General features: G+C 38.3%; 1 protein-coding gene across 3 annotated transcripts in view; it reads right to left on the reverse strand.

Annotated features, from left to right (window-relative positions):
• LSAMP (limbic system associated membrane protein) overlaps positions 1–19,920 on the reverse strand; it is a 679,473-nt gene that overhangs the window by 35,428 nt on the left and 624,125 nt on the right. For all 3 annotated transcript variants that reach the window (XM_090276849.1, XM_090276839.1, XM_090276855.1), the window contains exon 4: positions 7,398–7,532. In XM_090276849.1, the coding sequence (XP_090132975.1) occupies positions 7,398–7,532 (135 nt within the window). The remainder of the gene's footprint in view (positions 1–7,397; positions 7,533–19,920) is intronic.

Raw genomic sequence — 19,920 nt, forward strand, 5'->3', positions numbered from 1 at the left:
CAGTCTGAGCCTTTTCTTTCTTATCTTTCAAAACAAGGGCTTAGTTTAAAATGAGCACCAAGGGTTTCCATTTAAAAATGTTTCATTCTAGGATTGTTTATATTGATCATTGGAGCACATTAGTGCAAAGAATAATGCAATAACTGGGGGTAGCGGCATTGGTGGAGGAGGTATTTGTAGGAATGAGACATCTAATAGAATTTAAAAGTTTGTATTTAAAGTTTGATAAACCTGAGCTCAAATCTAGGCTCTGTCTCTCATTAGACAGCTTAGTACCCTGTCTAGAGTCATATTGCTTCAATTTTCTCATCCATGAAATGTTGGAACCAGAAACCAGGAAGTCCATTTGGAGATTGCTAAAGGATTCCAGAGAAAGCCTGAACTTGGTTGTGATAAAGAGTCTGGAAGGAAATGGATGGATTGAGATTGAGAGATATGGAGCTTCAGAACTGACAAGACTAGATGTGATTGGTGAGGGAAAAAAGGTGTGTTAAAGATAACACAGATAACAGGCAAGTTTCTGGCTTAAACATCTAGGTGATGCCCTCCATTGAGAAAAGATACAGAAGAAGAAAAATAGATGATCAGCCATAATACACTAAATGGATATTAGTTTCCTGTCCTCACCTCTTCACTGTACAGCTAGTTGGCCCTTGATCAATACAGGTTTCAACTGTGTGGTTTCACTTATATGGGTTTAAAGATAAATAAATACTATAACTTTTTAACATTTTCTTTTTTCTAGCTTACTTTATTGTAAGAATACATCATATAGTACATGCAATATACAAAATATGTGTTAATTGACTATGTTATCAGTAAGACTTCTGGTCAACTGTAGGCTTTTAGTAGTTAACTTTTGGGGGAGTCAAAAGTTATATGTGGATTTTTGACTGTGCAGGGACCGGTGCCCCTAACCCCAGCATTGTTCAAGGGTCAACTGTAGTAGGTTCTTAAGCTGCCAATAACTTCACAGTCTGTAGCATCTTGGCCAGAGCAATAATCTTGCTTAGGATTCTATTGCTTTGTTCAATTGCTCAACTTGTTAAATAAGGTTTAACCAGCTTGTGGATTCCTGTAGCCACATGGTTCTAACTGACAAATCCTTGATGATGAGTACCTCTGTGCTCAACCAGCCCTAAGCTTGGATCAGACCCTCCCCATTCCACTTCCTCCATCTCTGCACTCATTGCTGTAGCGCCTCAACCTAACGATGGCATGGTGGAGCCTTCCAGTCCCTACACCAGGAGACCACAATCTCATGGGAGAATTTTTCCTTGCTCTGGATTTTCTGCCCACGTGGCAGGGGATTATTTAGAATATCTCCTTGCTCTGGGACCTAGTGGGGAGAAATGCTTTTTCTGATTAAAATTTTGGTGAATAACAAAGTAGGTTTGTTTGACTCTGCTCGTCCCCTTCTTCCTTTTGGGACCAACCTTCCAGTGGGGATCAGAGCTTCTCCTCTGCTTTTCCACACTGAAGTTTTACTTGGGCTCTCCCTTTCCCACTTGCATGTGGGCATGCCTGTCCCAGTCCAGGGCAGCCATAATTGGAATGGGAAGTTGGTCACACAAATTCTACCTCTAACCACCTTGATCTCTAATAGGGGCAAATGGGCCTCTGTACTGCTTTTTTACTTATTTCTCAATGTGTTCAGAACCTGAATAGTTAAGTAGCAAGCTATTTATTTACTCCTTAGAAATTCCAGCATGGGAAAGGTGGTAGTAAACTAGGGCTAAATACTATTAACTGTACTAATCTTGGGACAGGATGACAACAGTCAATGTCAAACACAAAACACTTGATTCTCTCATTGAAAATCTAGGAAGTTTATCATACTAGGGTAAATTTGCAGGTGATGATAAATGTATGAAGAGCTTGTTTTTTCCAATATTTCTCAAATGACACAATGGTGCAGGTCTATTTGTTCATGGCTTATTGGAATGAACATTTCAAAATTCATTTGTGATAAATTCTATATTGGTGAGGCTAAGAAAAATTATTACAAATCATATTGTGGCATGCCTATTGTAGTTAAAATAATAGATCTCCTTGCTCAAAATATAATTATAATAAAATTGTGACAATAAAAAATGCTTCATGGTAGTCTATTGTTATTCTTTATGGGACTTCAGAATAGTTAACAATTGTCAAATGATTCTTCCAGTTTTTATTACTTCAAAATTTTGGGTTCTGAAAATATTAAAAAGGGCTTTCTTCTATATCACCAATAACAAGACTGTCAATTGAGATAACAATGAGAGGTCCCTAGCAAACAGAATATCATTTATTTACACTTCCTGGTATAAGAAATAATAGTTTAAGTAACAAAATTCTTAATAAAGAATTCAATTTATAAGCATTTACATATGTCAGCAGTCTACTAGGCTTTAGATATTCTTGTCATCCAAATAATACCCATTAGGAAGTAAGGATTATTAACCCATTTTATAAATGAGAAGACAGACCTACAGAGGGTTAGTAAATTGTCCAAATTCACATAACCAGCATTTGAAGGAGCCTAGATTTAAACCCATCCCTCTGAAGTCCATGCTCTCTCTGTATTTCCATTTGAATGAATTTTTTTAGGGAAAAATGAACTCCTGCTAAGGAAAAATATCATTCAGAGAAGCGTGCTAGTAGCTTAAAAGGTAAATGTTTCATAGTTCTGCTATTACAGACAATAAAAATGGCACAACATGAAATGACATAATAGATATAAACTCACATTCGGAATCAGGAGATAAGGGCTCAGTTTCTGTCTGGGCCACTGAGGTTGTCACCTGCTGGAGGTGACACGCTGAGGTCCTGGAGCCTCTGATTTGTGAATGTAGGTGATGATATCTGCCTACCTATCTTTCAGGTTTTATGTAAAAATCAAATAAAATCACATATAGGAGAGCATATTTTAACACCTGAAGTGATTACATTTATTGCTGTTACCACACAGTGTCATTAAAGGAAAGAAGAGTTTAGAGTTAGACCTGGGTTAGAGTCCCAACTCTACTACTCACAAGTTGTTTGAATTTGTGGCAGAAAGTGCTTACATGCTCTGAGCTTTGTTTTTGGCCTCTCTGCATGGGGATGACTCAGTTGTCTCCCCAGGTCAGTGTACAGTGGTGGACCAATGGGGTGAGAGCAACCAATGCAACCAATAAGGACAACATTGTCTGTAGAGAATTTAGAAACAATAATGGAAGTAACTAAAAGGTGTCCTTTTTTAAAATCACAATCTATCAGCAATACTCAACAATGTCAGTTATACGGTAAATACTCCTCCTCGCTGGGGCAGGTTCCAGCCCAACATGCCTCCCCACGTAGCTAGGCAATGCCACTGTGATGATTGCAGTGAGTCATACAAAACCTTTAGCATAATCTTGGTACTCTGATGTCACTCATGAAATTATGGTTCTTGTTCACATTGCAAAGTAATGGTTGAAAATTACAGTAACTCTGGATTCTTCCTGAATATTTCCTCTGAAGATACCATAAGAGATGATAAACATTAGAACGTGTCTTTACTGATACTTTCCCAAATATAAGAATAAACTAAAGGTAGGCATGGGGAATGGATAGGTGAAGCTACAAATAGCTACAGAACGTAGCCAACTGGTTCCATACTGAGCAGTTATCTTACGAAAATTTCCTCAGCAGGTGATTTTTGAATCAAGGCACTGAAGAGTCCAGTTAAAATGCATGTATATTACCTGGAGACAACAGATGTCTCCAGTCCCAACTGTGCATTCTCTAGTAGTAACTTCTGCTTCCTTGAAAATAATAGCTCTCAAAGGTAAGGAAGAGTTTTAGAAATGCCAGTGTCTTATGCCTCCCAACAACTATGCTGGGTCGGTTATCTCTGGACACCACAGAGTGGTGGCAGAGCTGAGTTCAAAGGGTGACAAGAAGAAGAAAAGAGGCTATAAAGAGCGACAATGTGAACCTAGTTGGAGAGATAGTTGTGGGAAGGCAGCAGGGTTTGAAAATATTAGCTGGTCATTAGGGTGAGAGGAAGGATTGACAGTTGGAGTAGCTTTCAAGAAGAATTTTTCCAGGAGTAGAACAAGAGTCCAGTGTAAGAAGAGTCAAAATAAAATTAATAGGTTGTATTTATTAGAAATTTACTATGCACTAGATACTGTGCTCAGTATACTGGACACTAGGATGAGACAAACCCATAGGTAGATCTGCTTTTAATGCACTGCGAGAACTGAAATTGAGGGATTACACATAGAGCCTGTAATGAAAGGACATCTGTCCTTAGGGCTGGTATTTGGAAAAAGTTAGCAGCTATCCTGTAAGTAAGATATAAGAAACCAGAAGCTGTGCCTGTTGTCCAAAAATTTACTAAGCTTATTTAGTTAAGATATTTCAGGTAAATAATTTAGCTTCTATAAATTCCAGGACATCCTACCATTCAGAAAATAGATTTTGTGTATCAAATGGTTATGTGCAATACCACAGACAAACTGGGGAGAAGGATTATCAAGAGAAGTAAAAAAGGACAGACTGTAGAATCCAGCTTGTGAGCTTTGTCTCTTGTTTACTGCTCTAACTCCTCAGTGTCCTGCTACAAATACCCATTTACCTCTGAGTACAGGAATCAATAAAATGCTAGTGGGAGATAATTACCAGCTCTGCTTTTTTTTTTTTTTCCAGTGGTATTCAGGGTCTGTTTCATTACAGTAATCTATTCAGCCATTAATTATCTAAGCCATCCTGATTCTCTGACCTAATTCCAAATCCTGTGTTTTGAAGAGGAAGAGTCAGTTCAAATAATGGGACATTTCCATATTAGGCAGGGTTAGATGAAGTGGAAAAGGCGATAGAAGATATTTCTCAGTATTCATGAGTTTTGCTAGCCAGACCTGGTTATATAATTTAATCTTGGAGACTTCATCTCCTTATTATGATTATACTTAAGCAAAACAAATTGTTTGAACAGGGTAAGAGGAGCAACAGCTAGTTGTTTTAATATATTAGGAACACAGCTTATGAAGTGTTGGTAAAGATGGTTCCAAAGGAAATTGATATTTGAATATACTTCCTGATTTGTAACCAACATCATTTGCAAATTGGAGAAATGTTAAGAGGGCAGGGTTTACCTGTGAGTTTTTTGCCTACTCATTCAGTAAACATTTACTGGATGTCTGACTAAGCTCATTATACTAGATTTTCTGTTATAAGCTATTTTTAAAAACCTCAAGGTTCTGTCCATAATCTTCTGTGGCTCACTCATTACTGGCAAAACCTCACACTTTCATAAAAGCCTTTTCTTGAAAATGATCAGTATTTTCTTCTATTCTAAGTTACACTTTGGGGACAGTCAAAAAGGAGCAATGTCAAACTAATTGCACTAATAATAAAGGGGCCCAGGGAGCTGGCTTTGATCATGGGAACCATCTGCAATGCAGACCACTTTGATGTTTTACACAATGGAAGCATAAATATTTTCTGTGTACGCCATGATTGGACTTTCAGAAACCTAATTAAGATGAAGGTCAATTAAGAGAAAATAAAATCTTAACCCCAAAAGTCAGAGAAGAGGTGGAAGAGAATGGAATGGCTGTGTGTACATAAAAGAAGCTAACTAACCTAATTACAACTTGTATAAACACCCAGAGAAAGTGTCTTTCATGTGAAAAAATGGTCCTAAAGCATTTTATGACATTGAGCTCATTAATGTGTCTTTGAAACACACCCAGTACTGGAAAAGAATAGTAATACTGGCATTTCAGGACTCTAGTACTAAAAAAATTGCAGACAGCTAGGGATAAAAGCACTTCAGAGCTCATCAAAAGCAGCCCCTTGTTTCTTGGAAATGAGTGCCATAAATGTCTACAGCAGAGTTGTAGCTACTGGATTCTTCTTGGTATGCTGTGCAGAAGAAGGTAAGGCTGTTTCACAAGGCTGCAAGGCTGGAGGAAGGTCCCAGAACACAGTGTAGCCCAGCATGCCTGGGTCACCTTAGAAAAACTTCCTCAGTAATCTATATCTCAGTTTCCAAAATTTTAAAGTCAGACCAAAAATATATATCTCATGACTATTGTAAGTATTAAATGACAAACGTAAATCCTTAATCCAGCGCTGCACATTGTAGGTAATAGAATGGAAAACTCCTCCTCCTCCTTTTTCCTGAGAGCATGAGCTTTAGGATCAAACGTAGTCTGAGTCCCTTTCTTCCACCTGCTGCCTGTGCCACTTGGGAGAGACTGTTTTACCTCCTTTGGTTTCAGTGTCTCAAACTATAAAATGGAGTAAATTATACCTAACCTTTCCAGAGAATTTATATAGAATCACTGGAATATAGGTAACTACATGGAGGACTTTAGATAACAAAAAGTAACTCACCACAGACCAAAGCACATTTTCAAATAGGGGCTGTGTATGTGTGGTATATGAGCACAGTTGTATATATCTGTGCATGTAGGGTATATATATATATATAATATATATAACATATATATATAATATATACATATATGTGTGTTATATCTGCATATGTATATATATGTGTATGTAGATTATATATATTTTATTTGTGTGTGTGTATGTGTTAAATACATAGGAGAAAAGAACTCTCAGGATATCCCTTAATCCCTGGTCACTAGCCACAATTGTATGATATAAAAACTTAAATTTTAGTGATGCAGAAAGTCACTTCTAACTGAGAAGGGTAAACAAATTTTATGTATTTCTTTGTCGGGTGACACATATCATATGTATACTCCCCCACCTCCCATCTTTTGAAGTACATCTAAGGATTCTTTCACCTGAGAAGTTAAAAATATGCCTCCTCACCTATTCGCCTTAGAGAAATGTTATTTTCCAATGCCTATACTTTGGGACAAACAAATAACCAAAATTAACTTATCAGGTATCCCTATTAGCCCGCAGGGATACATGGTATCTGACCACAGTGGCTTGAATTTGTTCCCAAGGCCAATTAGTTAAATAGCAGAGAATAAAATATGATCTTGGGTTATTTTCTCTGACAAACAATGCATTAAAATGAAAATTCCACTTAAGGCAGATATGAATTGTTGCTTTGTTGCTTTTTTTCGAAAGTGGTATGACCTTGGTCTCCACAAAGACTCTATAGTGATTGCCAGAAATGCTAGTGCTGTCTGATCATGTTTTCTTAATTCTATAGTCTGAGTAAAAGACAAAGTGTATTGTTAAATGTATTATGGGTTATATTTAGAGTTAGTAGAGTTGATTTATCAAATTCAAAGGCCAAGTCCTGCCCTTGGATGTATCAAATGTATAAATGTGCATCCCTGACCTGAGGAGCATCTGCTTGAAATGCAATGTTCTTTTGCTAATGGGATCTTTAGAGCTCACTGGAGGTGGAGGTGGACCCTGGGCACAGAGCACCTGCTGGCTGCTGCCATACTCACAGTTCACAGTGACCTTGACTTGTTTGACATCTGCCGAGGAGACCTCATTGGCAGCTTTACACTCATATTTGCCTGACTGCTCCCTGGTGATGCCGAGGATCTCCAGATATTCTTCTTCTCCTTCAAATTCTCTTCCTGAAAAATAGAGGTTAGATGTTTACATGATTGTTTTTTAAAGTTTAATATATGCTTATCACCTCCTTTTTTTTAAAAGAAGCAATCAATCCACATGGCTTTTCAATCATTTGACAGTGTGCTTTGTCTGAGGCCAATTCCACAGAAGTAGTCGCCAAGACAAAGCATCATGTGAAAGTGATTAAAGAGGAAGTGTTATCAGGAAAACTGGTAGGGGAATGGGAAACGGGATTTGGCAAGAAAGAAGCCCAGCTGGGGCGCCATGCCAAGGTTCCCAGAAGTCCAGCTGGTTCACTCGTTCAGGGAGCTCTGGGGACAGCACATGTCTCATGTCAAAGTTGTCCTGACCAAGAGGCAAGAAGCTGGAGTGTTTACACGTCCTCATTTCTCAGTCACAGATTAAGGGCTTAGAACAAAGTGGGAGTTGGGGGGAGGTGCACAGAAGTTGTAAAGGACAGAGAGGGGCTATAGGTGAAGCACTGATATCCTCAATCACATTATGCTGGAAAGCACTTAAAAAAATCTTTATTGTATTTTTTCCATCACCATTTAGTCCTCTTGTGCCCCTCTCTCCCCAACAATCACCACACTGTTGTCCATGTCCATGAGTCCTTTTTCTTTTTTATTTTTTTCTTTTATTTTTTATTTTTTATTTTTTTCCTTTTTCTTTTTTAAAGCATTCTTTCAACTAAAGTTGTTGTTAGAAGGAGAAATGGCTTTATTTATTTATTTATTTTAGAAACTTTCATTCTTTTCCCCCAGTTTATGTGCAGTTCTGTTCACAAGGATCATATTCAAAACCCTGTCTTTCAGTTATGGCTTCTTTGTTCAGTATGAAACTACATCATCACTGAGACTTCCAGGCCATGGACCAGATGCATGAGAATGTGCCGCTGCTGGTGCATTTTGTGACAGACTGTGTCACATAGGCTGATGGCAGGGAGCTAAGTACCACTGGTTTAAACAGTTGGGATTAAGGGTCTGGTGGCCCTTTTTTGAAAATTCTGGCAAGTTGGATGTTTCCATTATAGTAAAGAAATCACAAGATTTGCAGGCTTAATTCCCCTCATGTGGAGTAAAAATTATTAGATGACTTTCTTCATCAAGGGAGGGAGGTCATAGATAATGAAGGGGAAGTGGAGGGGGAGGAAAAGGAAAGGGGCAGATAAAGTAAAGAAGAAAAGAGGTTGAGCAGGAAGAGCTTGATGTTCCACTCTAGCTAAACCCTCTCACCTCCCGTCACAAAACTCCACTGCTGCTTGGGTCAGGATAGGGCAGCTGGGAGTGTGTTAAGGAACACATTTCTGCCATCTTGAAGAAATCTTGCCCTGGTCATCCTACACTAAATGGTACCAATTAATAGCTCTGCTTGAATGCCACAAGCTGTTTTCCTTTTCTGGAAATTCCCTGATGGCCAAATCAACATAACAGACGGCCAGCACAAAGACAAATTCACTATCTAAATAAGTCAGCTAAGCCTGTTAAATAGGCTCCCAATAGAATGGACAGTCTCTTTGATAACAGTCTATAACACAACTGTCAGGAACAGTCCAAACTTCAAGTCGGCTGTCAATGTCTCTATTGCTAGTTTTGAGGGAACTTTGCAATCCCAATAATATGAAGGCAATAGTTAAATAAAATTATTTGGTTCTGAAGTCATTAACATTATCTAGCATACACTTCTACTAAAAATGTTTTAGGATAAGTTTATAAGTATATAGGTGCATATTATTTATAAAAGGCTAATTTTTTTCTTATCTGTATTTCCTCTTTTTTTCCCCCACATTCAAGCAAGTAGTCAGATCCGACTTCACAGGTCACAGATATGGAATGTGGTAGAAAAGGAAACAGAAACATCAGAAAGGGTATTAGTCCACTCTATTGGATGAGATGGGCAGGATTTGGGCTAGGAAGGAAAAGAAAGATCCTGTATACTTGTGTCTATGACTCTATGGACTGAGAACCAGCCAGCTTACTGATGCTAAGAGTCTTCCAGCTAAGCATAAGCACCTTGAAGACTAAAGGCAGCTCTGACACTGCAGGCCAAAAACAAGTGTGCGCTCATTAAAAATCTGTAGTGGAGAGGGGAAATTGACAGTAAGACACAATTAATGATTTTGAGAATAATGATGAATTGAATAAGAAAATAGTTCAAGATGACTTCAGAATGTTTTAAGGTTTCTGTTCCACACACATCCCAAGTGGGTACAGATGTGAGGAAAAGAGAGAGAGAACAAGTATCGTCCTCTTAGAGATGGCTAACAACACTGAATTCTTTTCAACACCCATAATATACCTAGAAATGGTGAGTAATAGACCCAATTCTGCATTTTGAATTTATCAAAGAGATAAGCCAGTTTCAGGAGAGAAAAAGACAATTTTAGCAGCAGCAGCACCAAACACCCTACCAGTTTGGGAAGACAGCACCATAAGAGTTAACATTAAGATGAATTAGAGAAAATAAAATTATATTTATTGGGTTTTTGACCTGGAATTCTTCTTTGCCAATGAAAGTATTAATATTCTCATTTCTTCCTGACAGGCAGAGAATAAAACAGACCCTCATGGGATGAATCTTCAATTCCTATCTGAGGAAGTGCTTAGTACTCTGCTGTAAAAGGCTGGATGAGGCATCTCTGGTAATGTTCTGAGGATTTATCTGCTTTGTGGATACCCTGGTGGAAAAACAGGAACAATGCCCCCTCTTTCTTCTGAGTTGCTGCAGTTTCTGATTTCAAGGCATTGAATACACTGTGTTAGTCTTGAGTCACAAAGCTCTAAAATGCACTACATGCTCTTGTTCCTCACCCTTTGCCCCAACGTGTCCCCCTCAGGGCACCTTTCTCACACTCTTTCAGTTCACTCAGACTCACTGCTTTTAACCCGAGGGTCCTGTCACCATTTCCTTTTACACTCTCAACCTTCAGAAGGCTCTCAGGCCAAAAGGTCACACTTAACCTGTTAAGCTCTCTGTGGAATAAAAAGCCCTATGGCTTCAATTTGGGCCTGTCTCTCTCGCTCCTATTATTTTCTGCCCTTGTATAAATGTTTACTTGAAATGCAAATTTCAATATTTTGCTATTTTAAACATTTCGACCTGTTTCCACAAGCATGCTTACATCATCGAGTGTTATGTTTATTCTGGGATCTGGTGTTTAGTTTAAACCTCCCTTTGCTTAATGTGCTTTTGTGTCTCCTGGCAATATGCAGTTACCAGGCTAAATAACTTCTCGTCCTCCTCAGAGCATGCACCTTTCAAACTCTTGCACATAATTAGCATATTTCCTCTTAGTCACTGTTTACTCAAGTTGTACATATTGGTTCTTTTAATATTTCTTCATAAGTCAGAAAGAGGGGCCTAGAGCTAATGGCAAGAGCAAAGTGTTCTCTTCCATGTTTTCCTAACATGGAAACTAATCAGCCAGAAATATCCCAACTAAAGTATACCAGGTGCTGCTTTCAGAGTCCAGTGCCTTCAGAGTACTGGCCCTGCTTTGGTGAAACTTGTAGCGCTCATATTCAGAATGTTGATTTATTTAGATTTCCAAGGTCAACCAGGCATTTGTAAGCAAGCAGCTGTATAAAATTAAATACATTTCCATGGTATTTCTTTCTCCCTTTCTCTCTCTCTTTCCTCTTCCTCTCTCCCCAACCCTGCCCTCTCTCTTTTTTCTCTCTCCCCCACCTCCATATTCATACAAACACCCTCACATACACATGCACGCACACATACAGCTACTTATTTACATATAACCTTCCCCTCTATCTTTTAGGAGACTGCACACAATTTCACTAATACCCAAGCACTTGCTCACTACGTAGAGCAAACTTATTCTTGAAAATTCCCCAGGACAGCACAAATAGCTCCCTGTCTGAAAATTTTAAAAGCTTTCTGTCCCAATAATCATTATGGTATTTGCTTTTCCCCCCTTTTATTTGAGATACAACAAATAAAATTTAAGAAACTTGTTAAATTTGAATGTTTTCTGACTTTGAAGAGTAGAACACCAGGGATTGTTACACGTTAGAAAGTGAATGAATAGTTGTTTTTTCACTATTCAGAGAAGGTACTTAAAACATCTCTGTAGATTTTTTTTTTCACAGAAGGGAAAACGTGTTTGAAATGGGTTTGACATTTCCTTTACTCACCTAAATTTGAATATTTACAAGTAGTAACTGTAGATACAATAGTTATAAACATGACAGATTAATTAAAAGCAAACGAGTGGAACTTATCTTGCAGGACATGTGTGTGTGTGTACGTATGTGTTTGTGTAGTTGAAAGGGGAGTGAAAAGGGCAAGCAAAAGCAAGCTATAAACTGCTGCCTCTAAAAACAAGAGAAAGAAAGATTGTGAATCAATGATGCCATTTGAAATTTCCTGTGCTAACTTCAAATGCTGTAAGGGGTTCCTGTTCTTAAAGTACATTTCATGTTTTTTTCCCTAAGGACATACTCACCTGTTCCTGTTTTTTGTTCTTTCCCTACTTTTTTTGCACATCATGTTCTATACAGACATGCTTATAAAAAAGGAAGCTGGAGTGAAACACAAGAAATCTAGAAAAAAGGCCTGCGATGGAGTTGTTTATGTTTCCTAACATGTCTCCTTCCAGATCCTTTGAGGTTTTCATTGCTCAGCTTCACATCCCACCTGAGAGATCCTTTAGTGTTTGACAATGTTCCTGTCCAAAGGCCAAATCCACCTCTCATCACCCATCAAGGAAGGGGTGAGGACCGGTAAGTGACCTATGATTGAAAGAAGGTAGGTGTGGGGGACAGACACAGTTGCCAAAGGAGCAAACACAGGAAATGAGAAACAGGGAAGAGCAAGTATTAAAGAGAATGGGGGGTGTAGGGGAGCAAGAAAGAGAAGGATAGAAACGAAAGAAGGGAGACTTCTCTAGAAAAAGAAGCGTTTGACTATTAAGATATGTGAATTATATGGAAGAGAAGGGGGTGGTTATGCAGCTCTAGAAATGTTCCCTATTCAAGTAGAAAAACACACAGGGTGTGGAATCTGGCTCCATGTCTTCTGCAGTCCGAAAAGGAAGAGTCGGTACTCAGAAACCAGAGGCAAGCATAGTGTCAGGAAAGATTCACAGCTGCCTCTGGCTCTATGAATGATCATGGGCCAAATGCAGAATGCCCTGGCATCCAGAGAGATCCAATTCATTATGGTTTGCCTTTTTCCTTTCACATACAGAAATCAGCTAGCTGACATGGTTTGAGCTCAGCAACCCACAGGAGGCTGCCATCCACACATCCTTTTCAGTCCTGGCCGTGACATTCCGTATTGTACTAATGCTTAATCTTTACCACCTACTTGGTCTCAGTTTTTAGAAACCATTCTGCCCTTCGAAATGCTGGGCTTGAAATCAGGATCCCCTACATCTGGTTCTCTGAGGAGGAATTATACTGATAATAGCTATCATTCCACTGTAGGGACCACGTTTGGTTTTGCTCATCATTGTGCCCCATAGTGCAGTGCAATGCTGGGTGCTGGCATGTTCGATAAATATTGCAGAGTGACTATTGAATGAGCACCACTTACATAAACATGTTCTGGGCATTGTGCTAGGTGACTTGAATATTTTCTTATTTAATTCACGATACTGTTAAGATTGCTTAAAGATGGGGGAACACAGGAACCCAGGTTTAAAGAGGACCCTTAAGGAATGTGTCCAAGTTTATAATGTTATTAAGGGAGAACCGAGGTTTGAACCAGGCCTATGAATTTTTGGAGTCCATGTTCCCAATTAGCTTTGACTACTTACATCATTAGAATGCCAGGAGATACTAGGGTTGGTTGAATTCTTAGGCGCTCAGAATCTGCTCTATTTCTGTTTCTAAGTATAAAATGGGAAGTTGAGAATGGTACACCTGGGAAATTTGCAAAGCAAAGCAGCTCAGTGATTGATAGCCATCAGCTTTTATAAGCTTTGTATTCCTCACTTAACTTCTTTATTGAGAGAATCAAATAAAGTAGTGAGAAAAAATAGTTGGTATTTAAAATTTTAGCCCCACCCTCTAACTTTATAGAGCCCCCCCCCCCCCAACAATATAAAGCACTGTTGCACTTAAATGCCAAGAGTCAGCCAAGGAGTTGCAGAAACAGTGTAGCGTGGACTTCTTATATTAGGAATGACTTACAGGGAGAAGTTTGTTTTCAGGAAGTTGAAAAACATAAGGGGAGAGAATCAGAGCTGGCAAATTATGAGGGTGTGGTAGTCTGGTTTGCCTGCCTGAAAAAGAATTCTTCAAACAGGAGAAATAAGCAGTGTGATGTGACAGGGGGACATATTCTAGGATGTGAGAGGTGGGGTGAATACTCTGGATTTGCTGTGTTCAGTACCTAATTCACAATAAAGACACAGTAGGGCCCTGGCCAGAGAGCTCAGTTGGTTAGAACATCATCCTGATATGCCAAGGTTGTGGGTTCAATCCCCAGTCAGAGCACATACCAGAATCAATTAATCAATGCATAAATAAGTGGGACAACAAATTGATGTCTCTCTCTCTCTCTCTCCGTCCATCCTTCCCTCCTTCCCTCTTTCTCTCTAAAATAAAATTAAAAAGATGCAGTGGAATGTTTCAGCACCCACAAAGGACTGAGTAAAATTGACATTTTATATGACTTTCTTCCCCTCTCTCCCTCTTTTTCCTCCCTCCATTTCTTCCTTCCTCTCTTTTCTGGAGAAAACATGGTGTGTAATCATGGAATCCCATGAAATTTCTATTCATTTAATGTCCTTTCTACATCAACACCACTTTTGCTTGGTGCGATTTCTTGGCACTGAGTCCTAATGTGTATTGTGATACACCACCCTGTGAATTGCTGTGAAAAAGAGTAGATAGTTCTTTAAGAATGTCAAATAGTCACCATCGGTCCTAACTGGCAGTGGCTTCCTGGAGCATGATATTGAGAAGGATTCTGAGGCAGAGCCTGGGCTCAATGGGAAAGAGGGGCAATATCTATGAGGGCAGAGGGAATGCACGCCACGTACTTGACCTTCACTTGTCCTGAGGTCTCCTGTAGTCCACTTGAATTTTCTTGGATATGAAGAAATATATTCTGAATGCAATGTATAGGTTGAAAGCTAGTGACTTCCTGAGTTTGAATGCATTTGGTGCCAGTCAGGAGATTAGGAAGGAGTGTTTATTTTGGAGTTGAGATAATGAGTTTGACTCTTGACATGGTTGATATTAGTTTTCCTTGAACATCCTGGGGAGTACATTCCATAGGCACACAGAAATATGGAGTTGCTAAGAGACTGGGGCTAAATGAGGATTTAATATGTAATATATACATTGATGGTAATTCAAACTACTACAGGAGGGACTGCTGAATATTTGTATGATGTAACATGATGTCATAAAGCAAGGACTCACTATCTCACTTAATTTTTATTAACTCAGGGGTGTGGGAAAGAAGAGGCCAAGAGGTAAAACTATAAAAAGAAATACCTAGAAGAGTCCTTTGCAATAAAATAGAAGTGAAAACTCTGGCAGGCGTTGATTATTTTCTAGGCTACTTCCTAAGAAGGGGGTGAGGGAGAACAAAGAACTGCTAGTCCGAGGGAACAACAACCACCATCTTTCACCGTTGTCACCAGAACTGCAGGGGTATTCTGCGACCTGTCATTAGGGCCTCTTCCATGGTAGAGGATTAAATATCAAGAGATACAAGAACAGTGGTTGCTGACTTCAAAAGTCACATAAATCAATTGGCATTTTGTAAGTGAGTATGTTAAACTCAGCAGGGCAACTGCACCGTGGAAGGACTGCTCGGTGTGGTTCTGTGGCTGCCACGGAAGCCTTTGAACAGTAATTAAAACAAAGTGTGTGACAACCTCATCTGGCCCTCTGCCCTTTTCTTACAGGCCCCACTGCTGCAGTGACTTCACTTGGGCTCACCCCCAAATCCCAGCCTCACTTTTTCAGCTAGTCTCATTGCTGAAGGAGCTGTTCAATCCCATTTAAAAAAAACTGTTCTTGCTTAAAGTCAATAAATAAGTAATGAAGAGAAAAGTGGGAGTAAGTGGGGAAGGAGGGGATAGACCAGAAAAGGAAATGGTTTAAGTATGAACTAAAGTGGTATTCTTAGATTGTTCGCATTTAACCTAAGGTGGGCAGCGTTCAGTTGCTCGTGAGTCAACACAAATAATAGTAAAGTCTGGCAATTTGGTTCCTGCTCTTAGACCAAAATGTATGAAGTAGGAATCACCACCATCAACATTCAGTTTGGGTGGCAGCCCTCTGCACACCAGCACCCCTCAATCCTGGCCTGGGTTTTCAGACTTCCTGTGAAGCAGATGGGTCTCAGAGGGAGTGAGGGTCCTAGCTGCAGTGTTGGGAGTACTCAAGGAGGTGGGGTGGGAGAGACCAGGAGCTGGCTCATCTCTGGCTTTGAGAGCAGTCTTCTCCCAGGCTGGACCTGCCCACTCCTGGAGGGCTGGAGGCCAGCGGGCCAGAGCTTAATAAGAAAACAGCAGCCATTTGTCTCCGGTGCTATTTATGTTTCAAGCGTGTGACAGCCTGTCAGTGCAAGTGAGGGTCGCTAAATTTACTGCCTTTCAGATTACTGCCACAGTCTGTGACTTGACAAGTCACTTCATTTATAAAGCACTGCATGAGGATGTTTCCTCTACTTCTTTTTAAATAAAAACAAAGGGAGAGGAAAAGGGCCACCACAGAAGTTTAGATTAAATGGTTGAAATGAAGAAAGCTCACAACAGTCTTAGCCTGATGGGAGGGGGCTGCTTTAACACACTCCCTTTTGATTAAAGTGGCAAGTGAGGGAGAGGGCTACCCTGAAGTTCTTGGTTTGACTGATTTGTGGACTGGATGGTATTTCTAAAGGGGTAAAGGGTGGATAAAATGAGTTTTTATATCTGTTGAATTGAATGGTTCCAGAGGACAGTCAAGTGGATATTCCTTCTAAACAACTGGATATAAATGAAGAATAAAAGTACTTATTTTTTACTCTTTATTTTCTTAATCATTCATTTATTTTCTGAGGTCTTTACCGTCTGAAGAAATTAACTATAGACAAAAAGAAGAAAGTAACCATTTAGGGGGTAAAGAGCATAGAGATGAGGCACCTCCAAATGCCAGATAAGATTACTAATTCAAAATATAATTTTTTTTTAGTATAAAAAGACCTAAATACTTAAAATAAATGTGCATATCAGTTGTGATCTGAATAGTAGAGCATGGCTTCTGAGTACCATTATAAATAGTCAATTGACAAATATCAACTGCTACCATGTGACAGCCAATAATTTAAACAGGAAGAACAAGAAATAAAGGAAACAGAAAAAGATATTATTTCTAATTTTCATAAGCTTACATTCTCATCAGTAATAAATACAGTTAAACAGCTCTGGAAAGCCTTGGCTTTATTTCATGTGAGTGGGAAGTGGATTAAAGGATTTGGGGATTAGTTTCAATTAAAAAATATTAATCATATCCCCTCAATGATCTTAAATGCTACTCCTCTTTACAATTTGGCTTGTTTCTGGATTCTGTTCTGTTTCTTGATTCTGTTTGTTCGTTCCTGGGCCAGTCTCTTACTATTTTAACTACATTAGCTTTGTAATACTTTTTAATTAAGGATATGAATAGTTATGTCTCAGCATTTTCCTAATTGGTTCCATATTTTTTTTCCAGATGAACTTTATAATTATCTTCTGAATCAAACAAACACAAATATTTGGTCCTTTGATCAGGTTTATATTGGATTTCAAGGTTAACTTACAGAGAAAAAGCTTTACAATTTTGATTCTTTCTATCCAAGAATAAGATATCACGTTTAAGTGTTCTTGATTCATCTATCAATTGTTTAGTTTTCTTCCTAATTCATGAGAAGTATGCATTAAGCTTATTCTAGTATATTTTAGATTGTTATTTCTAGTGAATAGCGTCTTTTTTGTCATTATCTACCTAGTATTAGTCATATATAGCAAAACTATAGTTTTGTATATCAGCATTTTAACTAGCTATCCATTGAATTATCTTTCTCTCTTACATTCTTAACATGGTGTTGAAATAACAGGCTAACCTATTTTGAAAAAAAGAAATATCCTCATTTTATTCACCAAAACAAAGTGGGTGAAATTAAAAATTAAACTAAAAAACTACTAAAAGAGAAGACAGTAGTTTGATAATATTGAAGAAGGAATATGCTTCTAAGAAAGTTATGAAACATAGAAGCCATAAAAGAGGTTTATATGTTTGAACACATAAAAAATAAAAAAATGTCCACAGTACAAAACCTTCATCAACAAAATCAATACATAAGTCATAAGATGAAAAGTATATTTATACTATATATGACATAAGAGGGCCCAAATCCAAAAACGTTGAATTTTCAGTCAGTGGGCTGGTCCAACCATTTTAGGAAAGAGATGGACAATATCTGCTATAGCTGAGGATGTGCCTACGATGCTACAATCCCACTGCTATTGCTGTGTTGCTCACAGAAGCGCTGGAAGCACCCACACTGTGCAGAGGGTAAATAAATTGCTACACATATATATCTATATCGGATACCATACTGAGAGAAAATGAATAGGTGACAGCTAGAAGTGGCAACATGGCCAATCTCCCAAGCATAAAGTTGTGTGAAGTAAATAAAACAGAATAAATAAAGTATATATCCCCTCATCTGAAAATTATAGACAAGCAAAACTAATCTTTATTTTCTAGAAATTCTATATAGTTGAAAAATTATAAAGTCAAGCAAAAAAAAGAATTATCCCCAAATATTTAGCATTGTTATACCCTGTATTATTCAAGTACTTACTATGTGTCATACTTTTTATATGTGTATTCACTTAAGAGAATTTAATGTATGTAATGTAATGATAACTAGTCATAAAAAGATATATAGGTTATAGGATACCATGTATAGTGTATTCTCCTTTGTGTTTGAACATTGTATATACACACAAATGCACATATTCATAGCATGCTTTTTAACACATTTGAGATATATATATATATATATATATATATATATATATATATATATACACGCACACACACACAATGTGTACACAATGTTAGTAACAGTCATGCTTCTGAATGATGGAATCAGAGTGTCAGAAGTGTGTGGTCAGGGAATTTTCCTTCATTTCATGCTTTCCTATACTGCTTGAATTTTTGACATAGATCATATATTTTATATTAGAAGTATGTTTAAAAATGAAACTGGATTTAATCATTTCAGTATAGGGGAAAGACATACCCACCTTTGTGGCTATATCCTCAGGGCAGGTTTCTCATAATGAAAAAGAAAAATCTATGAGAGTTTTCTATTTCTGGCATAAGGAAAGAAGAATTAATAGGGAAATAAGATATCAATACCTAATGACAGGTGGAATAGTAGCAAGGAAGTTGATATTATATAAAAATCAGAACAATTGTCTAATTGACTGCATAACAAAGAAATTTTAATGGCTGTACGTGAATATGGTCTCTTTCACCCTACCTCCTGTACTGTCCAACTGTGTTCATTAAAGAATTGTGACCTGCAGGCTCAGTCCATTCAACCCTGAAACAGTGAGACTTGAGCCTGTTGAGATGGATCTTTACTAAGACTGCTGATGCTGAAGGTGAAAGGTATCTGTAAGCATACTCATGTGTCTTTTTCCCTCCTGACTTTCTACTCTGTGGCACCAGTTAGCTTGAATGCTCTTCAGTTCTTGCCACTAGCATTCAAATTGCACTCCAGTCCCCAGATGCAGCTAAAGTTGGGCTGAATTGTGAACTTGATCCATCACCTAATTGCATCTCTTTTCCTCCAAGGCTAGCGCCTTTGTGCTGCACTTGTGTCACTGACTAATAGCCTACTACCCTTGATGCAGCACCATTATGCAGAAGTTTCTGTGCCCCACTATTGTCATAAACCTTTGGATCCAAATATTCTGAGAATAATCTTGAGTTTCTTTAATATTACAAACTATGAGTCTTCCAGGAAAGGGGAGGAGGCCTGAGGTATGGGTAGAAAGAATCCTTCTTTTGACCTAGTTTGTTTTTCCTTTTATACTCCTTCAGCCCAATCAGAACGTAGCTTATCTTTCTTACAGGGAACTTCTAAGTTTACTAGTGGCTTAGGCCCCTCACAGCCTAACAGAGAAGAAACACAAAATTATTTCCTTACAAGTATATATTAATAGGGTCTACATGGAGAATCTTTATGGATGAAGAGAGCAGGTCATAACTAATAACTGCCATACAAAAATATTAGGCTCAGTATTTTTTTCACATTGTATAGCACAGAACTTTGTATCTCAACCAAGCACTTAAATGTACTCAATCATTTGTTTATATCAGACAACTTTCCAGCCCTGTGTTGAAGCTGTTTTGTTTTGCTCTAGGCAGAAAT

The sequence above is a fragment of the Furipterus horrens genome, unplaced genomic scaffold (genome assembly GCF_987537825.1).
Source record: "Furipterus horrens unplaced genomic scaffold, mFurHor1.1.pri manual_scaffold_1, whole genome shotgun sequence".
Taxonomy (NCBI): Eukaryota; Metazoa; Chordata; class Mammalia; order Chiroptera; family Furipteridae; genus Furipterus; species Furipterus horrens.